This window comes from Aythya ferina, assembly GCF_964211825.1.
Source record: "Aythya ferina genome assembly, chromosome: 7".
Classification (NCBI taxonomy): Eukaryota; Metazoa; Chordata; class Aves; order Anseriformes; family Anatidae; genus Aythya; species Aythya ferina.
In genome coordinates, this window is record NC_140302.1 from 33,287,034 (window position 1) to 33,309,441 (window position 22,408).

Consider the following 22,408-nt stretch of genomic DNA (forward strand, 5'->3'; position numbering starts at 1 on the left):
GTTAAAATAGAAAATAATTAAAATAGGAAAACAGGAAAGTAGCCACGCTGGCAAAAGAATTATGAGTGAGAAATAAGCATTATTTTATGCTATGGAAAAGCTTTGGATTCATTCTGCAAAGAACAGAGAAGTAATTGTCCCTGTGCAAAATTAAACAAGGAATATATTAACAGAAATTCTTAGATCTGAATCTTTTTTTTTTTTTCATTTAATGGTTCAAAAGATAAAAGGAAAATTAAGAACAGATTTAAGTTGCAACCTATGTAATTTACCTAAATATACATAGAATCCACTGATTTTTCTGCCTGGCTTTCACAAAAAGTTATCTGTTGATCCTTATTCTCTTGACAGTTTCTTGCCATCTAAGTTCCACAGTGAACAGTGTATGAGTTTTGACTTGAACTTAACATGTCAGAAAGGAATAGGTTAATATTGGGGCTGCATGTGTTCACTTCAGCTGCAAAGATTCTTCAGATGTCTCAAAGATTTGCTTATAAGGCTTGGGTCAGTCTCTCTAATTGTCCGGAGCAAGTTGCCCACATAGTATGGCAAACTATAGTTGCCCACATAGTATCGCACACTATGGTATGAGATCCTCTCTGCTTATGGATGAGGTTCCCAATCATGTAAACTAGCAAGCAAGGTTTCATGCATCTCTGAGGTCTGCTTCTCCTTGTATCAACTCTCTTTCCCCATGTCCTGGACTGGTAGCTCAGCCCATGACCACTAATTTCCCTCTCTCCTTTCTTCTTGTCTCCACCATGTTGCCTCTCCAAGGGCTTCTAGAGAGCACCAGTGGCTCCCTTCCAGTGGCAACCTTAACCCTCTTGTTGGATCTATTGCTGATGGCAGAAGCATTGATGTTGTGGTGTAGCTAGCAATTTTGATAGACCAAAGTATTTTCATTAGGTGTCTCTTGGTCATCACGTTGCGTTCAGTAACAGCCACTGTTCTCATGGGTTATGTTCAGAGACCCCCCAGTCATGCTTGAACATGGTGTTATCTTACTATTTTTGAAGTATGCCAAAGCTGTAAGACATTCATGGCTCTCATTCATGGCTAGCTTGTCTTACTAGCTGGAACCAAGTTATGAAGTTCTCTAACTACTTTGCTGGAGGAAGCATGTTTCAATTTTAAGCTCCCACTACCTTCCGCAGACCTGCCAAGAAATCTTCCCATAAAAGAAAAATATGAGATTCATCAGCCAACAAGGTATCTTTGGATAAGAGCTCATTTTGTTTGTACAATGAGATGATTGTAACACCTATGGTAGCATAAATATTTCCTTCCAGGCAGTGGAAAATGTTACTCTTGAGATATTATCTTAATGCAGAAACCAGGATGTTACAAAATACTGAATAACAAATCAAACATATTTTTGTTTCAGATCATAGTACCATGATTATTTTATCATCCTCCTGTAGAAAAAGAGACCAATAAAGCCACTCCCCTTTAGAAATAGAGACTATAAATTCTGATGGTCCTTTCTATCAATAACTCTTGATAAGATGGGTACCATTATGATATTGATGAGCCTACTCTTTTTTGGCCCAGCAGTTCTGGAGGCCAGATCAGGTAAAGCACTTAGATTTGTTCCAGGGCGCATAGAAAATAAAATATAAAGACTGCTGATTTTATAGATATAACTGGCATAGAAAATAAAATATAAGGACTGTTGATTCCATAAATAGAAATGGCATTCATGCTGGTATCAGTTAGGGCAAAAGATTAAAGGTGAAATTAAATTAAATGAGAAATTAAGAGTTTTAGTAGAATGAAACTGTGCTTAATCAGTGTAAATGATAATAATGATTTAAAACATTTAATTGAGGGATAGCTCATGTCTTAGTGCCTTGAATCCTTGCTAGAATTGTGTCTATGAGTATGTTATACATGAGTGATTCTTCCAGTTACAGAAATTTGATCTAAGAATTATGGAAGAACAGATTTGTTTTTCACTAAAATGTATAATTATTCCAGAGTATATGTATGCATACATACACTATGAATAAAATATTGCTTGCATTATTTGAATGTTCTTTGACATACCGTTCAGTGAAATATAATGAGCTTAATTTTCATAATCTATCACTGTGGATAAATGAGTGACAGACAAAAATAATCAAAGACATGAAATGATTTTCATTCAACTTTCTTCTTGTCATTGTCTTTTTTCTTACATGATAGTTTCTATCTCCTAAGTGACTTAGATGGTTTTGAGCTAAGTAAGTGTAAATCCTAGAATAACTACAGATAATTTTTCTAACTTCCTATTTAAGGATCATTATGTTAATTTATGTTGCCATCATCCACCTCATCCAGTTTTCCTCATCTGTCCTCTGCTTGCCATCCTACTCTTGCTGTTGTAGTCCTTCTCTCCATTTTGGCTTCATTTCCCAGCCCCTGCCTCTGTCCCCTGGGCACAGTACGTGACTTTTTTCCCAGGTTTGCTGTTCCAATTCTCAAAAATTCTACAAGTATAGTCTAAAAATGTGCATCTTCAAGTAAGTACTTGAAGAAACAATTTCGATATAAGTCAAGGAGCAGATTTGTAGCTTCTTGCTTTGAACTGGCAGTTAAATGCATACAAATAGGGAAATGTTATTTTGGATACTGTCTTGACAATGAATTAGATGCAGTGAGGAATCCTGGAGCTGGTAATTCTGCAGAATCCTTTTGCTTTGGATGACTTATTCAGAGTTTAATAACAAGCTAAATATCTATTTGGCAGACATGCAAAGGATGACATATGCAGCATGCATATTTTGATTTCCAAAGTGTAAATACTGTAGATCTTAAGTTACACTAACATTTATGTGGTGACTTACTTAGACTTAGTGGTAAAGTCTGTAATAAATTTCTTCACCAAAAATGAATTTTTAAAATTGGTATTTTCATGTGGTTATGCAGAATGTTTAAATTATGAAAAAGATTAATCAAACTGAAAAACAGATGGGTTTTATTTGAACGAATGCATTGTAACAGCAGATATCAGGTGTACTCATGCAAGGTTATTGAGTATTTATTTCTAACTCTGATACAATTTTATAGGTATTTAAGAAAGTAAAAGCCAGTGGTCTCCTAATGAAACTTTTATAATCCCATTGAGTTCGTTGTCCAGTCTTTTGAACACTTTGCAGAATTATTCTGGTAAGATTACTCTTAAAAACTACAGGATTTGTTTGCGATGTGTGGACCTTAGGTCTTTAAAATTCTCTTAAAAAATTTTACAGGAAGACAAATCCCAATTAAATCACATAAATCAAGGAGAAAAGGTAAGAATGGCTATTGTTTTCTCAAAAGTTCTCTAGTTTATTTTTATTTTATTTATTTATTTATTTATTTTTTCCTGGAGAATTCATTTGGTCTTATTCTGACATCATTTAAACAAAGTAGCACACTGATATTTCTTCCAAACTTCCTAAATTCCTGTAGGATTCAAAGCAAATGGCTACATCTCATTGTTCTTTACCATAAAACATTTAGATGGCAATGTAAAAAAAGAAAACACCTAACCATGATATATGTTCCTAAAGCACATGTATTTTCTTATGTGAAAAATTTCAGTGCTATTTTTCTTAAGAGTTTTACCTACATTTCATTCTGATAGTGAAATTTATTTTCTTTCGTTTCCTCTCCTGATGTGTTTTTCCTATCAAAAATATTCATTTCTTGCTGAAACAGTTTGTGCTGCATCTGTCTAAGTTTTCTGTCGAAATCTTGCATGAAATATCACAGGAATATGTGCAGCTGATTTAGAGATCTGGCAGAGAGGAAGAAAAAAAGTGAGGTCTCTGCCTGTATCATCTCTGTCCTCACAGGTGTTTAACACTAAGGTAGAAAAACACCTCCTAGGAATGATGGTAGCCTGGGGCAGGAGAATGGAACTTCTTAAGGTCACTTCCATCTTATTTGTCTGACTCTGTGCTCAATTCCCTCTTTCCCTAAGGAACTGGTCTCCGACTGCTGAATGGAAGGCACAGATGCGAAGGTCGTGTTGAGCTTTATTACGAAGGACAGTGGGGGACTGTGTGTGATGATCTCTGGGACCTTTCCGATGCCCAGGTTGTGTGCAGGCAGCAGGGATGCGGCCAGGCCATTTCAGCTCCGGGTAGTGCTTATTTTGGCCAAGGCTCAGGCAACATCCTGCTGGACGATCTGCAGTGCCAGGGAAACGAGCCTGCCCTGTGGCATTGTAGACACAGAGGATGGAGGAGACACAACTGCAACCACTATGAAGATGCTGGTGTTGTCTGTTCAGGTGCTGTCACTTTTTTTTTTTTTTTTTTTTTTTAAATACTTTTTCTATCAATTGCACCCAATATACATGTGTCAGCATAGGGATATGCAGACGTCCTCTTCCTGAGATAACAAAAAGCTTGCTGTGATATCTTTGTTGCTGCATGCATGTTGGGTTCCTTACATTTTAAGTGGCATTTATTTCCTACTTGGCATCTGTAGTTAGGAGGAACCTGTAGAGCAGAGCTGCCAGCCTCACCTGGCCCATGGTGTCTGTGACTCGGAGCAGGTGCCAAGCAGTACCTTTCTCCGGTGTCACCATCTGTAAACACCACTTTCAAGAACAATTTTAAACTGGCTGTTTCCTTCCTCCATTCTCTCCATTGGCCTATCAAGATGGAGTATGCCAAAAGAGTAATTTCTCCCACCTTCACTTAATTCCCCAGGAACTGGGTCTGCAGCTTACACAAAGACATATCCACTGCACAAACAGTCCTCATGTGGGTCATGTTTTTTGTACTCACAGAAAGGACATCTACAACACCTGTACTCACAGAAAGGACATCTACAACACCAATACCCTCCACAGTAGGGATGACCAACTCAATGCCAAACACCTTGTCAGCAGAGATCACTTCCTTACCACCAGAAACCACACAAATGGAGACAAGCACCGCCTTGTCGACCCCCACTCTGGGGACAACTACTGCAGTGACAATGACCTCTGTATTGCCAGAAGGCACCTCCACAGAGCCAGTGCCCTCCACAGCAGTCTGGTTGGCAGAGATCACCTCCGCAGTAGAGACGAGCACAGCAGGTAACCCACCCAGGGTCACTCGCCGAGCCCTGATCTCCCTTCCCACACCTGACGGCACAGAAGGGTCTGCAGGGAGGATGCGAGCAGAGTGTGGGGTCAAGCTGGTTGTTCGGGCTGGTGGGCGGGAGAGGCAGGACATGCAGTGACCACCTTCACCGTGCTATGTCCCAGGTGCCCACCTGCGGCTGGCCGGCGGCCGGCACGGCTGCGAGGGCCGCGTGGAGGTGTGGGATGGACGCAGCTGGGGGACGGTGTGCGACGACTACTGGGACCTGAGTGAGGCGCAGGTGGTGTGCCGACAGCTGGGCTGTGGCCCTGCCATAGCCGCCCCAGGCAACGCTCGCTTTGGCGCCGGCAGTGGCCACATCCTCCTGGACAACTTGCGGTGCCATGGGTACGAGGCCTCCCTGCTGCTCTGCGGACACAACGGATGGGGCGTGCACAACTGCGCCCACAGCGAGGACGCCGGTGTCATCTGTGCAGGTAGGGAAGCAGCTCCACGTGGAGCCCCCGGCCTTCTGTCCCCTCCAGCCCTTCATCCCCATCGTGGTGCCCTGCACCCCGGGACCCCTTCTTCAGAGCATTACATCTCACTCATGGCTCTTCTTCCTCCACTCTCACAGCTGCCACGACCACCCCAGCGCCTACAGAAGGTAATGCTCTCCCATGGTTCTTTGAATCTTTTTTATTTGTACACGCACAGTGCTCTTCTATTGACATTAATTGCTCGTGTGTAGTATGCTTTCTTTAGGTCATGATTTCTATGCAGCGCTCTTACACCATTTTCCAAAACAATTCTGTTTTAATTGAAGAGTTCCCCATCTGTATTTATAGTAGCAGGTAGTTTATTAGTGGGGTGGCGTGCAATCAGTAATTTTTGCCTTTATTAGAGGTGTTATGATATCCAGCCTGCTATTTTTGCATTGGAAAGCAGAATTCAGATGAAGAGCTTGACCACTCACATCAGAAATCAGTGTGGATGTGAATGTGCCCAAAAGCCCATCCAGGAGTGTGCTGCGTTGGGCTATGATGATTTGCAGCAACTTAAAATGGTGGTGGTGGTGGGGAAGGGGTTTCCTTTGCATGTCACATGCTGTAGGGATTAAATTCGGAACTCATGCCCACCTTCCTGTGAGGAAGCTGTTAGGATTATCTCTGTATTTAGCATAAGAAAGCACTCATGCTGGCAGGAATATGAACACTTTTTGCAGCCACTCTCATAGGTGGAGCAAGAGATATTATATCTCCTACTTTGCCCAGCTGCCTGGAGTGCTTATTGCAGTCTGAGGGGCACTGTCCGTACAGGAAGGTGTTTCCATGTTGACTGTCATAACCCCTCCCAGAACCAGAACTGCAGAAAGGAGACACCAGAGCAGCCTGAAGATGGTGATCTGACACCATAGATGCGACAGCATGCGCTATGAAATTAAACCTACAGCAAAACCAAATATTTGTTTTGATTTGGGTAATACTGAAGATGATCTGAGGACAGCGGGAAACCTGCTTTTCAACAGCTGCAGATTAGCCATGTACAACAAAAGTACCATTTTTAAAGGTTACTATAAGTAAATTCTCTTCTATTTCTTTCTGCAGCACCTTATTTTTGTGGTGGCTTAATTTCAAATTCTTCTGGGATGCTGCAGAGTCCAAACTACCCTGGAAATTATCCAAACAACGCTGACTGTGTGTGGGAAATACAAGTAGAGAATAATTTCCGTGTTACGCTCACATTTAGAGATGTTGCGTAAGTAGAACATTGATTCCCTGGGCAAAAAACAGAGTCAAAACTTACTTGAAAAACTTGAAGACTTATTTGAGATAGGCAGCCTTCACAAATTTAAAGATATTTTCAATACCATCTAGCAGCTGGAAGGCTTGAACAAACACTGGGTTAGTGAAGTATTTTCTCCTTGTAACTACATGTAAAATGAATAAAGCATGTGCTGTTAAAATATTTTATCACGTGTTAGGCAGGTAAATCAGAGTTTCTGGAGCATGTTGACAAGGTGCTGATGTTTGTTCCCCAGGTTGCAGAACAGCAGATGCCAGTATGACTACATTGAAGTCTATGATGGGCCTCCACACTCTTCTCCACTTCTTGGGAGAATTTGTGCTGGTTCCTTCCTCACATACACATCGTCTTCAAACCTAATGAGCATTCACTTTCACAGCGATTCTAGATACACATTTAGAGGGTTCCAGGCCCACTACTCCTCCATCCCAACAGATCACAACATTGGTGAGTTCCCCTTCAGAACAGAAACTCTGTTTCTCAGCAGACAAGCCTGTTTATAGTTTTTGTTTGCAAAATAAATATATGTGTGTATTTAAGGATACAAGGGAAAGGAAGTGATGCATGCGAAATATGCTGGGTTGATATGTGAACAGCCTACCTTCTACATTAAGAAAAAAAAAAAAGCAGCGTTTAGTTCAATTAAAACCTTCAATCATTAACAAATTACTGATTTAACTGTTATATCATACCTTCTTCTACCAGCTCTTACGTGCTTGCCAGACTACATGCATGCGGTGGTTAGCAGGGACTATCTCCAGTCACAAGGCTACTCTGCAGAGACGGTCACCCTGAACGACACTCGCTGTGAGCCAACACTCACAGCACACGAGGTGGTGTTCAGCGTTCCCTATGACAGCTGTGGGACAATACGAGAGGTATGAACTGAACTAAACTGGGTGAACTGAACTGAACTGGGAGAACTGAATTGCAGGGCACACTTTGAAGTGAGACACAAGAGAGACCATTTTGGTCCTTAGTGGTAAGAAGTGAATTGAGACCCAGGGGTTTTAATGCCTTTAGCTTTCCTTGCTGTAGGGAATCCCCATCCTTACCAGAAATGAGAGTCTAGGGAGGAAGCTCATGAGTTTAAGTGCCATGCAGGTCTGGGCTGACTGTGTATTAAATGATCAGTGTTCTGTACAGAAATGCAATGAATTGGCTCTGCCTTAAATTTAACAGAGCTTTTTTACACCAATTTCTGTTTAATTAAATACTTTATATCAGCAGGTTTATTTCCATGTGAGTAGAAAAGACCATCATCAAGCTTCTTAGCTCCAAGATGCAGCTTATCTTTAATATGAAACTACATTTTTAATTGCATATTACTATGTCAAAGCTTAGAATATAGAATGTGACAGAAGTGCAAATCCTCATTTTAAATTACGCCTTAAACAGGAAAGCAATGGTACAATCAACTATTCCAACATGATCAAAGTTACCTCTTCTGAGTATATAATCAAGAGGAAAAAGGATCTTCACTTACACCTCAGTTGCAAGATGTTACAAAATACGTGGATACAAATCATGTATGTTGCTGAAGATACTGCAGACATTAATGAAAATCAGTTTGGAAGATACGCTGTGAACATCACGTTTTATGATTCCTCATCATTCCTGCAGCCAGTGCATGACTCTCCATACTACATTGACCTGAACCAAAATTTGTACCTTCAAGCTTATCTTCACAGCTCTGACCCAAATCTGATGCTGTTTGTGGACACATGTGTGGCATCACCTGATCCTCAGGATTTTAGCACTCTATCCTATGATATAGTTGAGAATGGGTAAGAACTTTCTCAAGTCATTAGATGCATAGCTGTTATATCCTTTCTACAATTTATTTTAAGAGAATAGAGACAATGTGAATTGGTTTGGATCTCATTATCAATAGAAAGTTAAAAGGTTTTTATTTATTTATTTTTACACTATGAGCCTGGGAATAAGAAACAACACCTAAACATTACTAAAATTTTGCTTCACTAACTTCATCCTTGTCCTATATGCAAAACTCAAAGTGGTGGGAGTGAGTTAGATTAGGAGGTGAAAACTGGCAGCAGAAATCTATTCTACCACAGGCATTAACGTTTTAGTAAAACCTCCAGAACCAGGTCAAGCACCAGGCCCATTTTTTTGTGCCACAGACATTCAGCAAAGGGTCCATTCTCCCCTCTTCACCACTTAGTGTCCTTTTCTTCAGGAAAAATGAGTCAGCTCTGCTCTAGCTTCTTCATGGACTTAATTATACTTTGAGATACTCTGAAAGTTGCACTATTATCCCTTGGTGTTCTCAGTGCCTGGTTATGTTTATGTTTTAATCTACTGCATTTTTTCAGGAATGTCCACGTGTAAATCCATGGTGACTAATTCTCTTCCTCATTCCTTTTCAGATGTGCTAGAGATTCTTCCTATGCCATATACTACACCCCCAACAGCCACTTTGCTCGGTTCAAATTTAATGCCTTTGAGTTCATTAACCACTACTCATTAGTCTACCTGCGGTGTCAGCTAGTGGTGTGCAGGCTCGGGGACTACTCCTCCCGCTGCTACCAGGGCTGCCTGAGTAGGTTCAAGAGAGACACAAGCCCTACCCAGGAGAAAGTAAATGTTGTTGTCGGACCTCTGAAGCTTCGAGAAGAAGGTGCTCAGAGCAGGAACACTGGTGAAGCTGAATAAATTTCTCTCTTATTTACTCTGAGACGACTTAGGTCTTCGTGAAAAAATGCCATAGCTCTGTTTGTTTCTGACATCTGTCCCTGAAATCTGCTTATGCTAACTCCACTGTAAACAGGAAGGCATTGTTTGGCTAACTCTAATGTCTATGATATCCTTCTTCTCTCAACACCTTGCAAACTATTTTCACCTGCATGCATGAATAATGGTAACCGCTTTGGTGGCACCAAAACAGAGGGCACATATAAACCCAATAGTGCTATCACTCCATTGAACTAATTAGCTCAATCTGATTGTGTAATGTGATTGCCAGCTCTATTCCTGAGAAACAAGCTCCCAGGCTTCTTCAGAAATGTTTAATTCCCTCAGTTGTCTTCTGCTAATGACGTCTGCATAGTTAAGCTGTAATCCCTGCTAATACAAAGCCTGCTCAAAGAGCAATGAAATTAGACTTTAGCTTAATTCTGGCTGCAATCTAGGGAGCACCCCTTTTAACGGAGCTGCTCTTTGAGCCCAGGCCCTTGGCATGAGACCAAGCCCTTCTGCCTTCCCTCACAAAGCTGGACTCTACCGCGCCTCCTCCCCACGCGGTTCCTGCTGCGGCTGGGAATGTGCTTGGGCCACTTACTGGTGCTGTTGCCACCCTGGTCATCATCGTTTTAGTTCTTGCTGGCTTTCTTGTGAAACCTGCACTGAAGAAACCGCTTTTGCAGAGGATAATGTGAGACCGAAAATCAGTATCATCTGCTAAATGATTACAGGACAGTCACATACTGTGAGCCGCCAGGATGCTTCAGCAGCAACAGTCCCATACGTGCCTTTTGTAAAATCGAATGAAGGAATGTTTACAAAACAATAATTTAATTTTTTATTTTGAATGAATATCTCTGTGATTAAAATACTAATGAATGCTTTGCTGTGTTGGAGTGTGGTCTGTTGGATCAAAAACTTGCCAGGCACATGCAAATTTACAGAAAATTTCTGGCCGTGGGAAGCCAGAGAATAGATCAGTGATGCCTGGTGGAGAAATGACTTCCCTTTGAGTTTTCTGTTACCCTCTCCCCAGTGTCACATACAAGCACTACACAACCCACTGGGGACTTCAAAGGAACTACCTATCGGTATGTCCCTCAACCCTGAGTTCCCTCCAAACCATGTGGCTGACATAGTCCCTGAGAATCATCTTCCATCCAAGCAGCCCCCATGCCCACTACAACCTGGGCTCTTGCAAATACCTATCTCACTCTTCACTGTATGTGGAAAAAAGCCCACTGCGTGCCCGTGATGAACACCTGTGCAGGTGTGTATCTTCACGTTGTTGGAGGGAAAGCTTTCCCTCCAGCATTCTGTGTTCTGCCCATCCATTGTATCATGAAACACTTCTACATAGTGCTGTGAAGATGAGGGCAGTATCTCTGTGCCGTGTGAGTGCTGGATGTACCTCTGAGTGCGTGGTTACAAGGTACTGTAAGGGAGCTGAACTGTATAGGGTGCACCCTTATCACTACCACCACATCTTCCCAGCAGATGCTGCCCAAACTTTAAAACCTCCACTGCAGCCAAGACAATCTCTCCTTGTGCTGCCCAAGGCTCATTACTGAAATGAGCATCACTGTTGGAAAGGCTTTTCAAAATGCCTTCCCCTGTCTTTCACTGTTGCTGTTCAAGCCCCTTACTTCTTGCCCTGTCCTTCCTGGCCATGCAAAGTAATTTTCTCACCTTTCTCTTTAGGTACATTTTGCTGGTGTTTTCCCACTACATTTCCAATTCTCTAGATTAAATACTTCCAAATTCAAAAGACACTGAGCTGTTAAAGGTGTTCTGTTTCCAATATTTAAGGCTGAGCCATATAATCTGATGCAAGGGCTCGTCAAATGAATTGGAAGCCTTCACACTGACTTATGGGTTTTTGGATACATCCTAAACCAGACAAAAACTGTAAATCTCATTAAAGAGATTGAATCTCAATCAGGAGATTTTTCAGGTCTCATCAAGATATCATATAAGGATCAAAAGAAATCTTGTATTTGCTTCCCAGAAGGAAGAATTTTGTTCATTGTTTAAAACTTTTGGTTGCTGATTGCAATGAAATTATTATTATTATTATTATTATTATTATTATTATTATTATTATTATTATTATTATTATTATTATTATTATTATTATTATTATTATTCCCCACAGTTATTTGCTTTGTGATTGTGAGGAGTTTGGCTACTCAGGACTTACCCAGAACATAAAAAACAACATGTTAATATCCATTAAAAGTGCCAAGCAGTGTAGTAGTCAGGAGAGGATAATTACTGAACTAAAACTAACCTATACACAGCATGAAGGTACAAGTGCTTGTAACGCTGATGAAACTGCAAATTCTTGAACAACTCTCCCAAAGTGGCACTTCTTAAGAAGGTGTTTCATGGAAACAGGATGGAGTCAAAGCAATCTGTTTTCAAATATGCAATTTTTTTTGGGGGGGGGGGAAAAGACATTTGACAGACTGTGTGAGTTCCTGCCAGCGTGCTGTCCCCAGTGAACTCATGCAACATATTTGGCCAACACTGGGGTTAAAACAGGTCTTAGAAACAAAATTCTTGTTTGTTTGTTTGTATGCTGAATTTCCTGTGCTTTGCTGTCCTGCTTATCCTTCTATTCTAATTTTGGAGTATGGACCAATAATTCAACTCTGTAGGCCTCCTTCCCAGGAACATATTATAAAAATATTTATAATAGGGTATAAATAAACTTTTTTTTTTTTTTTTTCTGGATCCCATAGCTACCAGATTCATTTTCCAGTTTTTAATAATAAATCCCCATGTTTTGTAGACTGAAACTAAAAGGAGCTAATTTGCTTTTGCAGGGTCTGAGTAAGAAACACAGCTTTTCTTGTTTTCACTTCTTTCTTCCCATGCCTTGCCACAAAAGCCGGCAGATACTTATTGACATCAGACTGAACTAAGCAGTTAACCTGTTTAGGGTTCTAGCTTAGATGTTCTTTAATACCCACACTTGTACCATGTTCTAATTAAATCATTAAACGAATATAGTGCAGAGATCACTTTCACCTCACCAACCAAGCTTTTTTTTCATAGATTGCACCAGAATCTAACCTGAGTTGGAGGTCAGGCAGAGAGAGGCTGCAGCTGGGTTTCTGACCTGCCCACTATGCTTAATAAACTCAGGGGAAACAGCAAATACATTTCCTTAGAGAGCTCACCATTGCCCTTTGTCTGCAACAATTTCAAGATAAGAATAATTGCTGGCTTTTGCTGTCAAGCATCTCTGAGCACAAACATCAGTTTTTGCACATTTTTTGTTAAATGGCTTGTGTTACAAGGAGAACTGATTTTTCCAATTTATTTTTCTTTATTTTGATAGCTTGCTTTTGTTTTCATGTTTGTTTTTAATTTAATTTGTATTTGTTTTGTCAGTTTAAATCTAACTGGGAAAAAAAAACAAACAAGGAGATACTGAAATTCTCACAGTAGTTTGTGTATTTTGGGAGACTTTCTATCTCAGGCTCAAGAACTCTGACATGAAAAACATATTTTTACAAAGTCCTGCTTAGCTGAGGAAACCCAGCTGGGTCACTGGGAGTGGCATTTGTTTTCATTTGCTAGAATAACCCCTGGATTACCTCTTTTGCCCTGAACCAATTAGTACCCATCCGAGCAGCTTTTTCCTTTCTCAAATAAATGAATTAGTTACAGGCTGTAAAGTAGAAAGGAATTGCACTGCCACTGTACTAAAGAACACACTGTGTTTGAATGACAGTAATATTTATTTTTATTTTTATTTTTTTTCCTAATTTCAGAAACTGTAGTTTCCAAGAGAAAGCTTTTCCCTTTCCTCCTCTTTCTGTATGAGGGCTGCGATTTTTTTTTGTCCTCAGTTGTCATCATAAAAACCTGCTGAGAGTAAGGAAGTTTTCTATGGTGATGAGTCACTAATCAGAAGAGATAAAATGTGTTTTTTAAACAGCTGCAGCACATCAGCCCATCTACCAGGCTGGGGATGAAGTCCTTATGTTTTTAGTAGATGGCCCATATGGCTTTTTCCCTTTGTGTTTCTTTTGCTTCCCTCCTCTCCCTTCTCGAAGGCAGTGCAAATAACTTCCTAACTCCTGTCAAGGTCTTGTTACTCCATGCTTTATCTCCTTCATCATTTCTGCTTGTTGTTTTTTACTGTAGGTATTGGGTAAAAATCCATAGAAAACCTGACTTAAAGCATCCACCTTTTGGCATTCATCACCACCTCTCATTGCTCAACCTGGATACGAGCAGAGCTTTTTTGCATGAGACCTGATGAGAATTGAATTAGGCTGCTGTGAGGGCCCTGTTCTCCCATGCAAAGAGCATGACAATATCAACGTAGCAAAACCACCCTCTCCAAAATGCTGGATCCTGGAGCTTCAGAAAGCTGACTGCAAAGCCCCAGATGCAGGAGGGCAGCCAAGAACCTGTTGCTTCACTTTCTCTTTGAGCTCCTGGGCAGCGTTGTATTTGGAAGCTGCACCCTGTGCATGTAAAGTAAACTCTCGATCTGAGCCATGCCAGCATGAAACAAGTCCCCTTTGTTTCATAAGAGTTTGTTGGATGTCTCTAAGGCACGTATTGTTGAGGAAGACAAGTGCCCTTCTCTCTGCCAAGCCTGCACGGATTAATCCAGGCATCAGGTGAAATGCTTTCCTAAGGCTGGGAAGTAAGAAAGCTGGAAATTTCAGCCCTCAGCCTTCTGTTTCAGTACGAGACTGAAAATTAACAATTTTCAAAGGCCCAATTAATCTGAAAATTCAGGCTAGAATTTGTGCACTCTGGAGGGATGTCTGGCATTGAGTCTTGAAAAAAAGTATTTTGTTTCCTAGCAGCCAAGGCTGTCCATTGCTCCAATGATGCTTTTATTTTCAGGCACTCTCCTGCCCAGGGCTGCAATGGGGCTACAGCCACCCAGCTGGGGACACCTGGGTCCAGCAGACATGAGGGGACAGGGAGCACAACAGACACCTGCATCCATTTCAGGACAGGGGAGAAACTGAGAGGTGAAAGAATCCTGCCATTGTTTTCCACTTGGTATCAGTAATTTTCTCCCTGGCTGCACGCAGCTGGTTCCTCCTGAACCAGTGGCTGCCATTGGGTCTGGTAAGGGGAGGGTTTGGCCAGTGTTTCCATAGAGGAGAAGGGATTGAAATGATAATTAAGGTAACCAAAAAATCAAGCTAACAAAAGTCTTGCCAAAAAAAATCAGGAGGATGTTTTTAAAAGTTAAAAGCATCTCCATTGTATGAAATCATGAACGTACTTAGAAAAAAAAAATAAGGTTGATCAAGCTACAGAACACACCCCTTTATATCTACACATTTATAAATTCTGAAACATTTTATCAGCATTATAGGAGCGCAGTTAAAATGGAACCCACGCTGACCATTGTGTGGATGCTACTGCTGCATGGTGGGGGTCTGCAGGCATCAGGTACTGTGCTCAGTGTTGCTCAGTCCTACCTCCCTATCGCTTATGTTTTCCTCTAAAATCAATGCTGGCAAAATCTGTAGCTTGCAGCAAAGCCTCCTCAAATAGACATCTTGCATGTTTAGCAGGCTTGAAGGACTGATGATGCCACCGGGTACTTTTAAGGTTTTGTTAGTGTGATGTAGAAAATGTATTTTATTTTAATGTATTGTAGGAAAAAAAATACAAAAAAAACACCATACCTGTTCCTTATAGTAAGGTTCTCATCCATCAGAGGGTTTCTGTTCACTTTGACACTATTAATAACAAATGCAGGTAATAATCTGAAAGCAACTCAGAGGCAAGGGGTAACTCGGTGGTCTTCATGAAGCTCTTCAGCTTCAGACTGCATGTACCTAGTGCAAAAATAATCCCCAAGGGACCACGTGCCTTCAAATTTTCCTTCAGAAGAGAAATAATGAGGCCAGTGACCCTCTGCTTTGCTATTCTGAGCACTGCCTTGTTTAATTCATTGTGGTCAGAGGAAACACGATATGACGTGCCAGAGTCCCCACCAGACGGTGATGGCTTTGTGTCAGTATAATGCTAATTTAATGCAATTGCCATAGGGGCACTCAGGTGCATCACCCTTGGAAGATGTTTTAAATTCAGTTCTGAACCCGTAGGAGCTCAAGTCTGGTGAGCCAAAGAGGATAGAGCATGCTTCCCTTGCTGATGTGCTCTTTGGGAAGCTGTTGTGAAGCATTTCCTCTGATAGACTGAGACTGCAGGTGTCCCTGGAAGCACAGCAGCTACTCTAAGGGTTGGTCTGGTTTCCTTTTGTCTCCCAAAGAATTCTCCCTGAGGCTGGTGAATGGGCAGAACAGATGTCAGGGCCGTGTTGAAGTGTTATACAACGGAGTCTGGGGAACAATATGCGACGACTCCTGGGACAGAAGAGATGCTGACGTGGTGTGTGGTCAGCTCGGGTGCGGCAGAGCCACTGCGGCCGTGGGAGAAGCCCTCTTTGGTGAAGGCACAGGAGAAATCCTCCTGGACGAAGTGCAGTGCCAAGGGAATGAAGCTTTTCTCTGGGAGTGCTCCCATGACGGGTGGTTCGCCAATGACTGCTTTCACCAGGAAGATGCTGGTGTCATCTGCGCAGGTAACTAGATTTATTGACATCCGTGGTCAGTAATGTGCTATAAATGTGAGCCAGACTGAGGTCCTGGTGCTCAGTGAAAGGGAACTGAACTACTAAAATAATTGTTGAGGTTTACAGGATATCCCCTCTGCAATTCAACAAATACTTCTTAAGAGAGTACTGTAACCTACGCATTAGCCTTCACATTCAAAATCTTTTAATAATAAGCTATAAGAAGCAGAACGGTTATGTTTTCTTTTCTGATAGAGTATAGCCTATTCCAAGCCCCATTCAAAGGTTGTCCATCTGGCTATTGGCATTGCTTCTCACCTAAAGGATAAATTCAATTAGTCATTCCTATGAATCACTGAGAAAATAACTAGCAATTTCCACATGTGATGTAGAAAAAGGTCTTTCCTTGGAGATATTATTGAATGTGAAAATACATACTACTGTACATTTTAAAAGTATAAATTAGCTTATAATTACAAAATCCCAATGTATTGAGGGTTGGTTTTGTGTTGTCTTTTTTTTTTTTTTTTTTTTTTTTCCTAGCCATGTAGGTAAACTTCTGCTCACTGTGTTTAGTACAATTTGTTATAAACTAATCTTTCTCACTCTCTTTTTTTTTTTTTTTTTTTTTTTTTCCCAGCTTCTTTGATGTCTGAAGTTCCTGGTAATTTTCCTGGTAATTGATTTTACTGACAAAGTAAATAATTGCCTAATATAATCATTTAGTATATGTACAGAGTTTATGAAGAGGAATATTTGCAAGTATATCATACATATCATATCATACATTAATCCCAACCTTTTGTGTTAGAAATATGCTGTATCTTTAAGTTTTCAATGTATTCAGTTTATTTCTTTAAGTTTTTAACGTATAGGTCAAATTTCACAAGTTTCAGTTCAAAAAAAAAAAAAAAAAGATTGTTAATATTTCTGGTCAATGTCCTAACTTTACTTATCAGAAGTTCTTATTGTTGCCTCAAATTTGCAACAGCCCACTTAAAGCCTGGTGGTGTGGGAGCATCCCTCACAGATAACTCTCTTATTTTTGGCCTTCCAAAGACTTGTCCCTGAGGCTCGTGAATGGGAGGAACCGATGCGAAGGCCGTGTCGAGGTCTATTACCAGGGCAGCTGGGGCACCGTCTGTGATGACTCCTGGGACCTGAAGGATGCTGAGGTCGTCTGCAGCCAGCTGGGGTGTGGCAGGGCTCTTTCTGCCCCTGGAAATGCCAATTTTAGTCAAGGCTCAGGAGAGATCCTTCTCGACGATGTGCAGTGCAAAGGGAACGAGGCTTACCTCTGGGAGTGCCCCAGCAGAGGGTGGTCGGTCCACAACTGCATACACGTGGAAGATGCCAGCGTGGTTTGCTCAGGTGTGTTTAGCAGCCTTACCTCAGCGGGCAGACCACAAGCTGAATGTAGGCAGAAAAAAACATCCCACTATTTCAAAAACCTGCTGATTTATTCCTCTCATCCAGAACCTCCACTCACCTGCCCGGTGCACAGCTATGGCCAGCCAAAGGGCCGAGCTGCACGGGGTGGGCATCCTGCTGCACTGCTGCCTGCCCCAGGCAAACCAAGCAGGGCCTGCATGTTTGAAGCTATTTTTTCACCTCCTGCAGCAGTCCAGTGTAATAATTGTTTTTTCTTATTATGCAGCGGTGCTTGTCAATGATTTCCACATCGATGAACTAAAAAAAATACGAAATAAATTGAAAAATTGCTACGTATGCCCCATTGGTATTTCAGTCTAGGTTAGATCTTTCAGTGGAAATGCGCTAACGGTCCAACAGAGCTACCAGGGGCAGTAAAACCATTTAGCTAACTGCTTCTGTATATCACCTGGTATTATTTCCTGCTCCCCCTGATGTGGAGGTTCCTTTGATGCCTGGTTATCTGATAACCGGCACGCAGCAAAGGGAGCCACCCCATGGGAGAAGTGCCAGAGCAGACACAGAGGGCAGGTCCAGCCTGGTGTCTGAGCCACCCTGCACAGCTTATCTTTGCAAATTTTAACACAAAGTTGTTATTGTGTTAGCGGTGGTACAAACAGTGGCTCACACGGTCACTGAGAATAACCGCCTGCCTGGACATCAATCGGCTGAACTCTGAACAGCCCGTTGTCACCCTTTAATGGTTAACTGTAATAACGCAACCCATACCACACCAAAATGTATGTCAGTTACAGGTCTACAAGGAAATTAGTACCCTGAACTTACACCTTACAAGAAACCCCTGGTCTTGACATAGGATTCACTGCTGTACTTCAAAGAATAGCTTAGACCTTTAGCTTTTTCTCTTTTCTCTGCTGCTACCTGAGCTTCCTCATTAGCCTAAGTCTTTGGAAAGCCAGCAAGCAACCATCAAAAAAAGAAACAATAGCCATCACTGCTTCTTCAAATTCTGAGAATATTTCTACCTTCTAGTAACATTTCTAGTAACATCTGTAGTACTCCAAACACATCAAATCAAATCCCTTGTTTTTATTTTGATTACCTTGGAGTTCTTCCTAGTGATTACATTGTATCATTTATAACATTTTTTATTTTTTTTTATCACTAACAACTTTATAAATTTATAATTCATATTTTCCTTACAATCATAAGCTAATATATCTCAGAACTGGTCTAGCTTCTGTTATTGGCCTGTGTAATAGTACTGACAAAAGGAACATTATTATGTGTATTACTGTTTTTTTAATGTGCAGTTTCTCATATTTCATCAATAGATTCAATTATTACTGCAGTAACTGAAAATTCCACCTAAAAATGAACTGTATTTTTTTTTCTCATGTGCAGCTTCCACAGGATCTGAAACGACAGGTAAGCTTCTTAAATTTGTGTCATTACCTTTAATATCAACAAGTTTTGATGTTTTAGAACTGAATTTGTAGAGCTAAAAACACTGATGGATGTTAATCAAAAAGCCTGGACATTGCTCTTTTCATGTTGGAAGGGACTTCCCTTTAAAATAATACAACACTGTAGCCCAGGTACCAAACAGATGCTCAGCATTTTTGTTATGTTAGAGTAAAACATGGAACAAAGTCAAGATCTTCCCCAACTTATACCCATGTAAATGTTAGGTCTGGGTAAATGAGGCATGGCTTTGTACATGCAGAGTTACGTGAAAGTTCACAACTACAGTTTATTCAGAACATCAGCGCTGTGGATCCTGTGTTGCAGAGACTGAACTATTCAGGATTCACTGTCTTCAGATAGGGTAGGCAGTAGCTTAAGGAGCATGGTTTTACCCCAGGGACTCTGAAAAGCAGGAGTTTCTGGGTAGGTTGAAAATGTGTGTGCATGGCTAACTAGTGAAATAATCATGGCATGGAAATCTGTCTGTCCTCTAACCTGCTGTGTTCCACCTTAATTCCTCCTTAGCAAAAAATAATAATAATAATAATATCCCAGGTTCAGTGAAATTCTCTTTTTTCTTTCAAAGAATTGTCAGTGAGGTTGGTGAATGGATGGAACCAGTGTGAAGGGCGTGTTGAAATACTTTACAGAGGAACCTGGGGGACCATTTGTGAGGATTCCTGGGATATAAATGATGCAGACGTTGTCTGTAACCAGCAGGCTTGTGGACATGCTGTATCATCTTCAGGAAATGTCACCTTTACTCACGGCCCGAGATATATTGTCATGGATGATGTGCAGTGCAGAGGGGATGAGAACTACCTGTGGCAGTGTTCTCACAGGGGGTGGTATAGAGAGAAGTGTGACAGCCGGCACGATGCCAGTGTCATTTGCTCAGGTACACAGTGATATATTTGCTTTATCAAAAAGAGTCATGATAAGAAATACTCTAATTTAATTTAAATTTAATTTAAATTTTGCTTTTAAGTTCATTTAACTTTAAACTTTAAAACTAAGCTTTAGTTTTAAGTTTAATTTTAAATTTTGTCAAATTGAAAATTGCTCCCCTGAACTAGAAAACCCTTTTCTCAGAAGAATTTTGGTTCTGTTGCAAGTAACAAGGCTCTTTCCTACACAGAGAATTTCCCTCTTTCCTAATTTGATCAAAATCAGTTATTGCAAACTTCTGCACAGATAAGCTGTGAAAACTTTTAGAGTATTTTAATCAGTGTCACTCAGAATACATCCAGTATTTTTGTACAACAATCATATTATTTTAATAATCTGCAATCTGCATTAACCAATCCTATTTGCTTGCCACCAGACTAGAGCGGAGCACCAAAATCCAATCCCGAGGCACATTCTGCCTTTACAGCACTAACAGGCTTTCACACAGGAGACTTCTCATGAGCTCAGGTCCTAATCCCACATGCCTTTCCTTGACAAAGCTTCTACTGAATGTCTGCAGAATAATTATTTGAGTTTCGTACTAAGGACCAAATCCAGAGGTTTAGAGCTGTGACTCTTCTGCAGTCTGGGGGACAGGAAGCAAGGAGGAGAAGGAACCAGGGCTCTGTCAGATCCCTCTGAGGAAGGATGTACTTAGACTTCTTGTGGTCTTGGGTACTCAGCCAGTTGTAACCCTGACAAATTTTTCTACATCTGTCAAATAGTAACAAAAGTTTCAAAGTTTTATCCTGTTCTCCACTGATTTTCAAGTTGTTAGTAAGGAAAGTCAGTTTATAATCTCATGTCTTACCATTTTTATCATCTTCGAACACACATATTGCAAACAGCTGAATTAACTAGATGTTGAATGCTTTCTGAAATAAAAGTAGACTTTGTAGAGAAGTATTATGTTCTACAAATTTAGTTAATTTTATAAACACTGATGGCTAAAATGTTCTTTTTCTCTGTTTTCTTCTCTCACAGCTTCTACAGGAACTGAAATACCTGGTAATTTAAATTTCATATTCAATCATTTCTATTTGGAATTTTCAATAGCAAAAGCAACTTCTTGTTAATTATTAAAAATGTAAATCTCATTTAGTTTATTCAGTAGTTTATACATGAAAATAGCTTCTTAAAATGTAGTGTATTTTGACCATAATGAAAGTAGCGATACTGATCTACACAGTTTTTATGAACATAACCATGGGTTTTTAATCTTTAAAGAGATTTCATAACTGAAGCTGAAATGTATACCTGTTTGTTGTAGAGTACCGAAATGACAGGACATTCTGAGTTTCACTGGATTCACTGGACTAGGTTGCTTTAAGTCTAAGGTCCTTTAAAATAAAAGGTATTAGATAAATCAGTATTTCAATAATTCCACCTGTTGGATGGACCTACATCACACTCTTAAAAGATAAACTTTTTCCATGTTCTAATAAAACTCAGAAACCCTTAAGTGATATTAAAATTCAGGGAGAAGAGATAATTTAGTTATTAGAAAGTCTTAGTCCCATTGTGTTGCTTTGGCTTGATGAACCTTGCTTCTCGGTCACTCTTATCTCCTCTCTCTTCTCTTTCACAGAAGTGTCCTTGAGGCTGATAAATGGTAGAAACAGGTGTGAAGGTCGTGTGGAAGTCTACTACAAAGGAAGCTGGGGGACGGTCTGTGATGACTTCTGGGACTTCAATGATGCACAGGTCGTGTGCAGGCAGCTAGGATGTGGAGAAGCTCTCTCTGCACTGGGAAATGCCTACTTCTCTCCAGGACTAGGGGACATTCTCCTGGATGATGTGCAGTGCCTTGGAAGTGAATCTTACCTGTGGGAATGCTCTCATAGAGGATGGTCAACACATAACTGCGGGCACAAAGAAGATGCTGGTGTGCGTTGCTCAGGTACATTTGGGATGTTTTTATTTATGAAATTAAAACTGTGAATTGCGTAAATTGCAAATCTCATCATCGGCCTTAGGCAAAGGCTATAGCAACAAAGCCAGCAGAGCTATAGGAGTGTGACACACGAAAAGCACAGTGAGGGCAGAAATTGAGAGCCTGACTGCCTCTCTCCTTTCTCCTCTGCATGCTTCAGAGGTGGTTACAGGGAGTGAGGACTGGTGAGAGGAAGGGCAGCATGTCTTCTGGTCTAGGATGCTCAGAAGACATTGATGGGAGGGCAGAAAGGGGGCACAGTATGTCTCACACATGGTACCGGAGGAGGAAGTGTTTGGTGGCTTGGCAGGCACATCACACTTTGGGCTTCATGGGCATGGCTCTCCCATAAGTATTCTAAAGCAATTGGATGCCAGCAGGTACAGCACAGATACACAGATTTCAGAGCATGTTCAAACTGAACCCTTCCCAGGATGCCTCTCTAGAACATAATTTTTAACTGGTTTATTTTTTTCATCTCAGAAGCCATTCCTAAAGGATTAACTCTTGCTTTGACTTTTCAATGCAAATTGAAGTGTTTGCCTTGAT

At 40.8% G+C, this 22,408-nt stretch overlaps 2 protein-coding genes across 2 annotated transcripts in view; both read left to right on the forward strand.

The window, feature by feature from the left end:
• Positions 1-22,408, forward strand: part of DMBT1 (deleted in malignant brain tumors 1) — a gene marked incomplete at its 3' end in the record, with an annotated part of 83,895 nt that overhangs the window by 38,945 nt on the left and 22,542 nt on the right. The window contains exons 46-59 of the mRNA XM_084525505.1: positions 3,234-3,275; positions 3,950-4,261; positions 4,766-5,056; positions 5,228-5,709; positions 6,700-6,800; positions 7,084-7,295; positions 13,819-14,194; positions 14,427-14,557; positions 15,817-16,128; positions 16,760-16,795; positions 17,179-17,490; positions 18,916-18,939; positions 20,911-20,934; positions 21,515-21,826. Coding sequence (XP_084381631.1) covers positions 3,234-3,275; positions 3,950-4,261; positions 4,766-5,056; positions 5,228-5,709; positions 6,700-6,800; positions 7,084-7,295; positions 13,819-14,194; positions 14,427-14,557; positions 15,817-16,128; positions 16,760-16,795; positions 17,179-17,490; positions 18,916-18,939; positions 20,911-20,934; positions 21,515-21,826 — 2,967 coding nt within the window. The remainder of the gene's footprint in view (positions 1-3,233; positions 3,276-3,949; positions 4,262-4,765; positions 5,057-5,227; positions 5,710-6,699; positions 6,801-7,083; positions 7,296-13,818; positions 14,195-14,426; positions 14,558-15,816; positions 16,129-16,759; positions 16,796-17,178; positions 17,491-18,915; positions 18,940-20,910; positions 20,935-21,514; positions 21,827-22,408) is intronic.
• Positions 7,430-10,435, forward strand: LOC311439673 (scavenger receptor cysteine-rich domain-containing protein DMBT1-like). The gene is made up of 3 exons (XM_084525647.1): positions 7,430-7,726; positions 8,247-8,635; positions 9,239-10,435. Exons 1-3 carry the CDS (start codon positions 7,577-7,579, stop codon positions 9,522-9,524), a joined length of 825 nt encoding a protein of 274 aa, XP_084381773.1. The 5' UTR covers positions 7,430-7,576; the 3' UTR covers positions 9,525-10,435.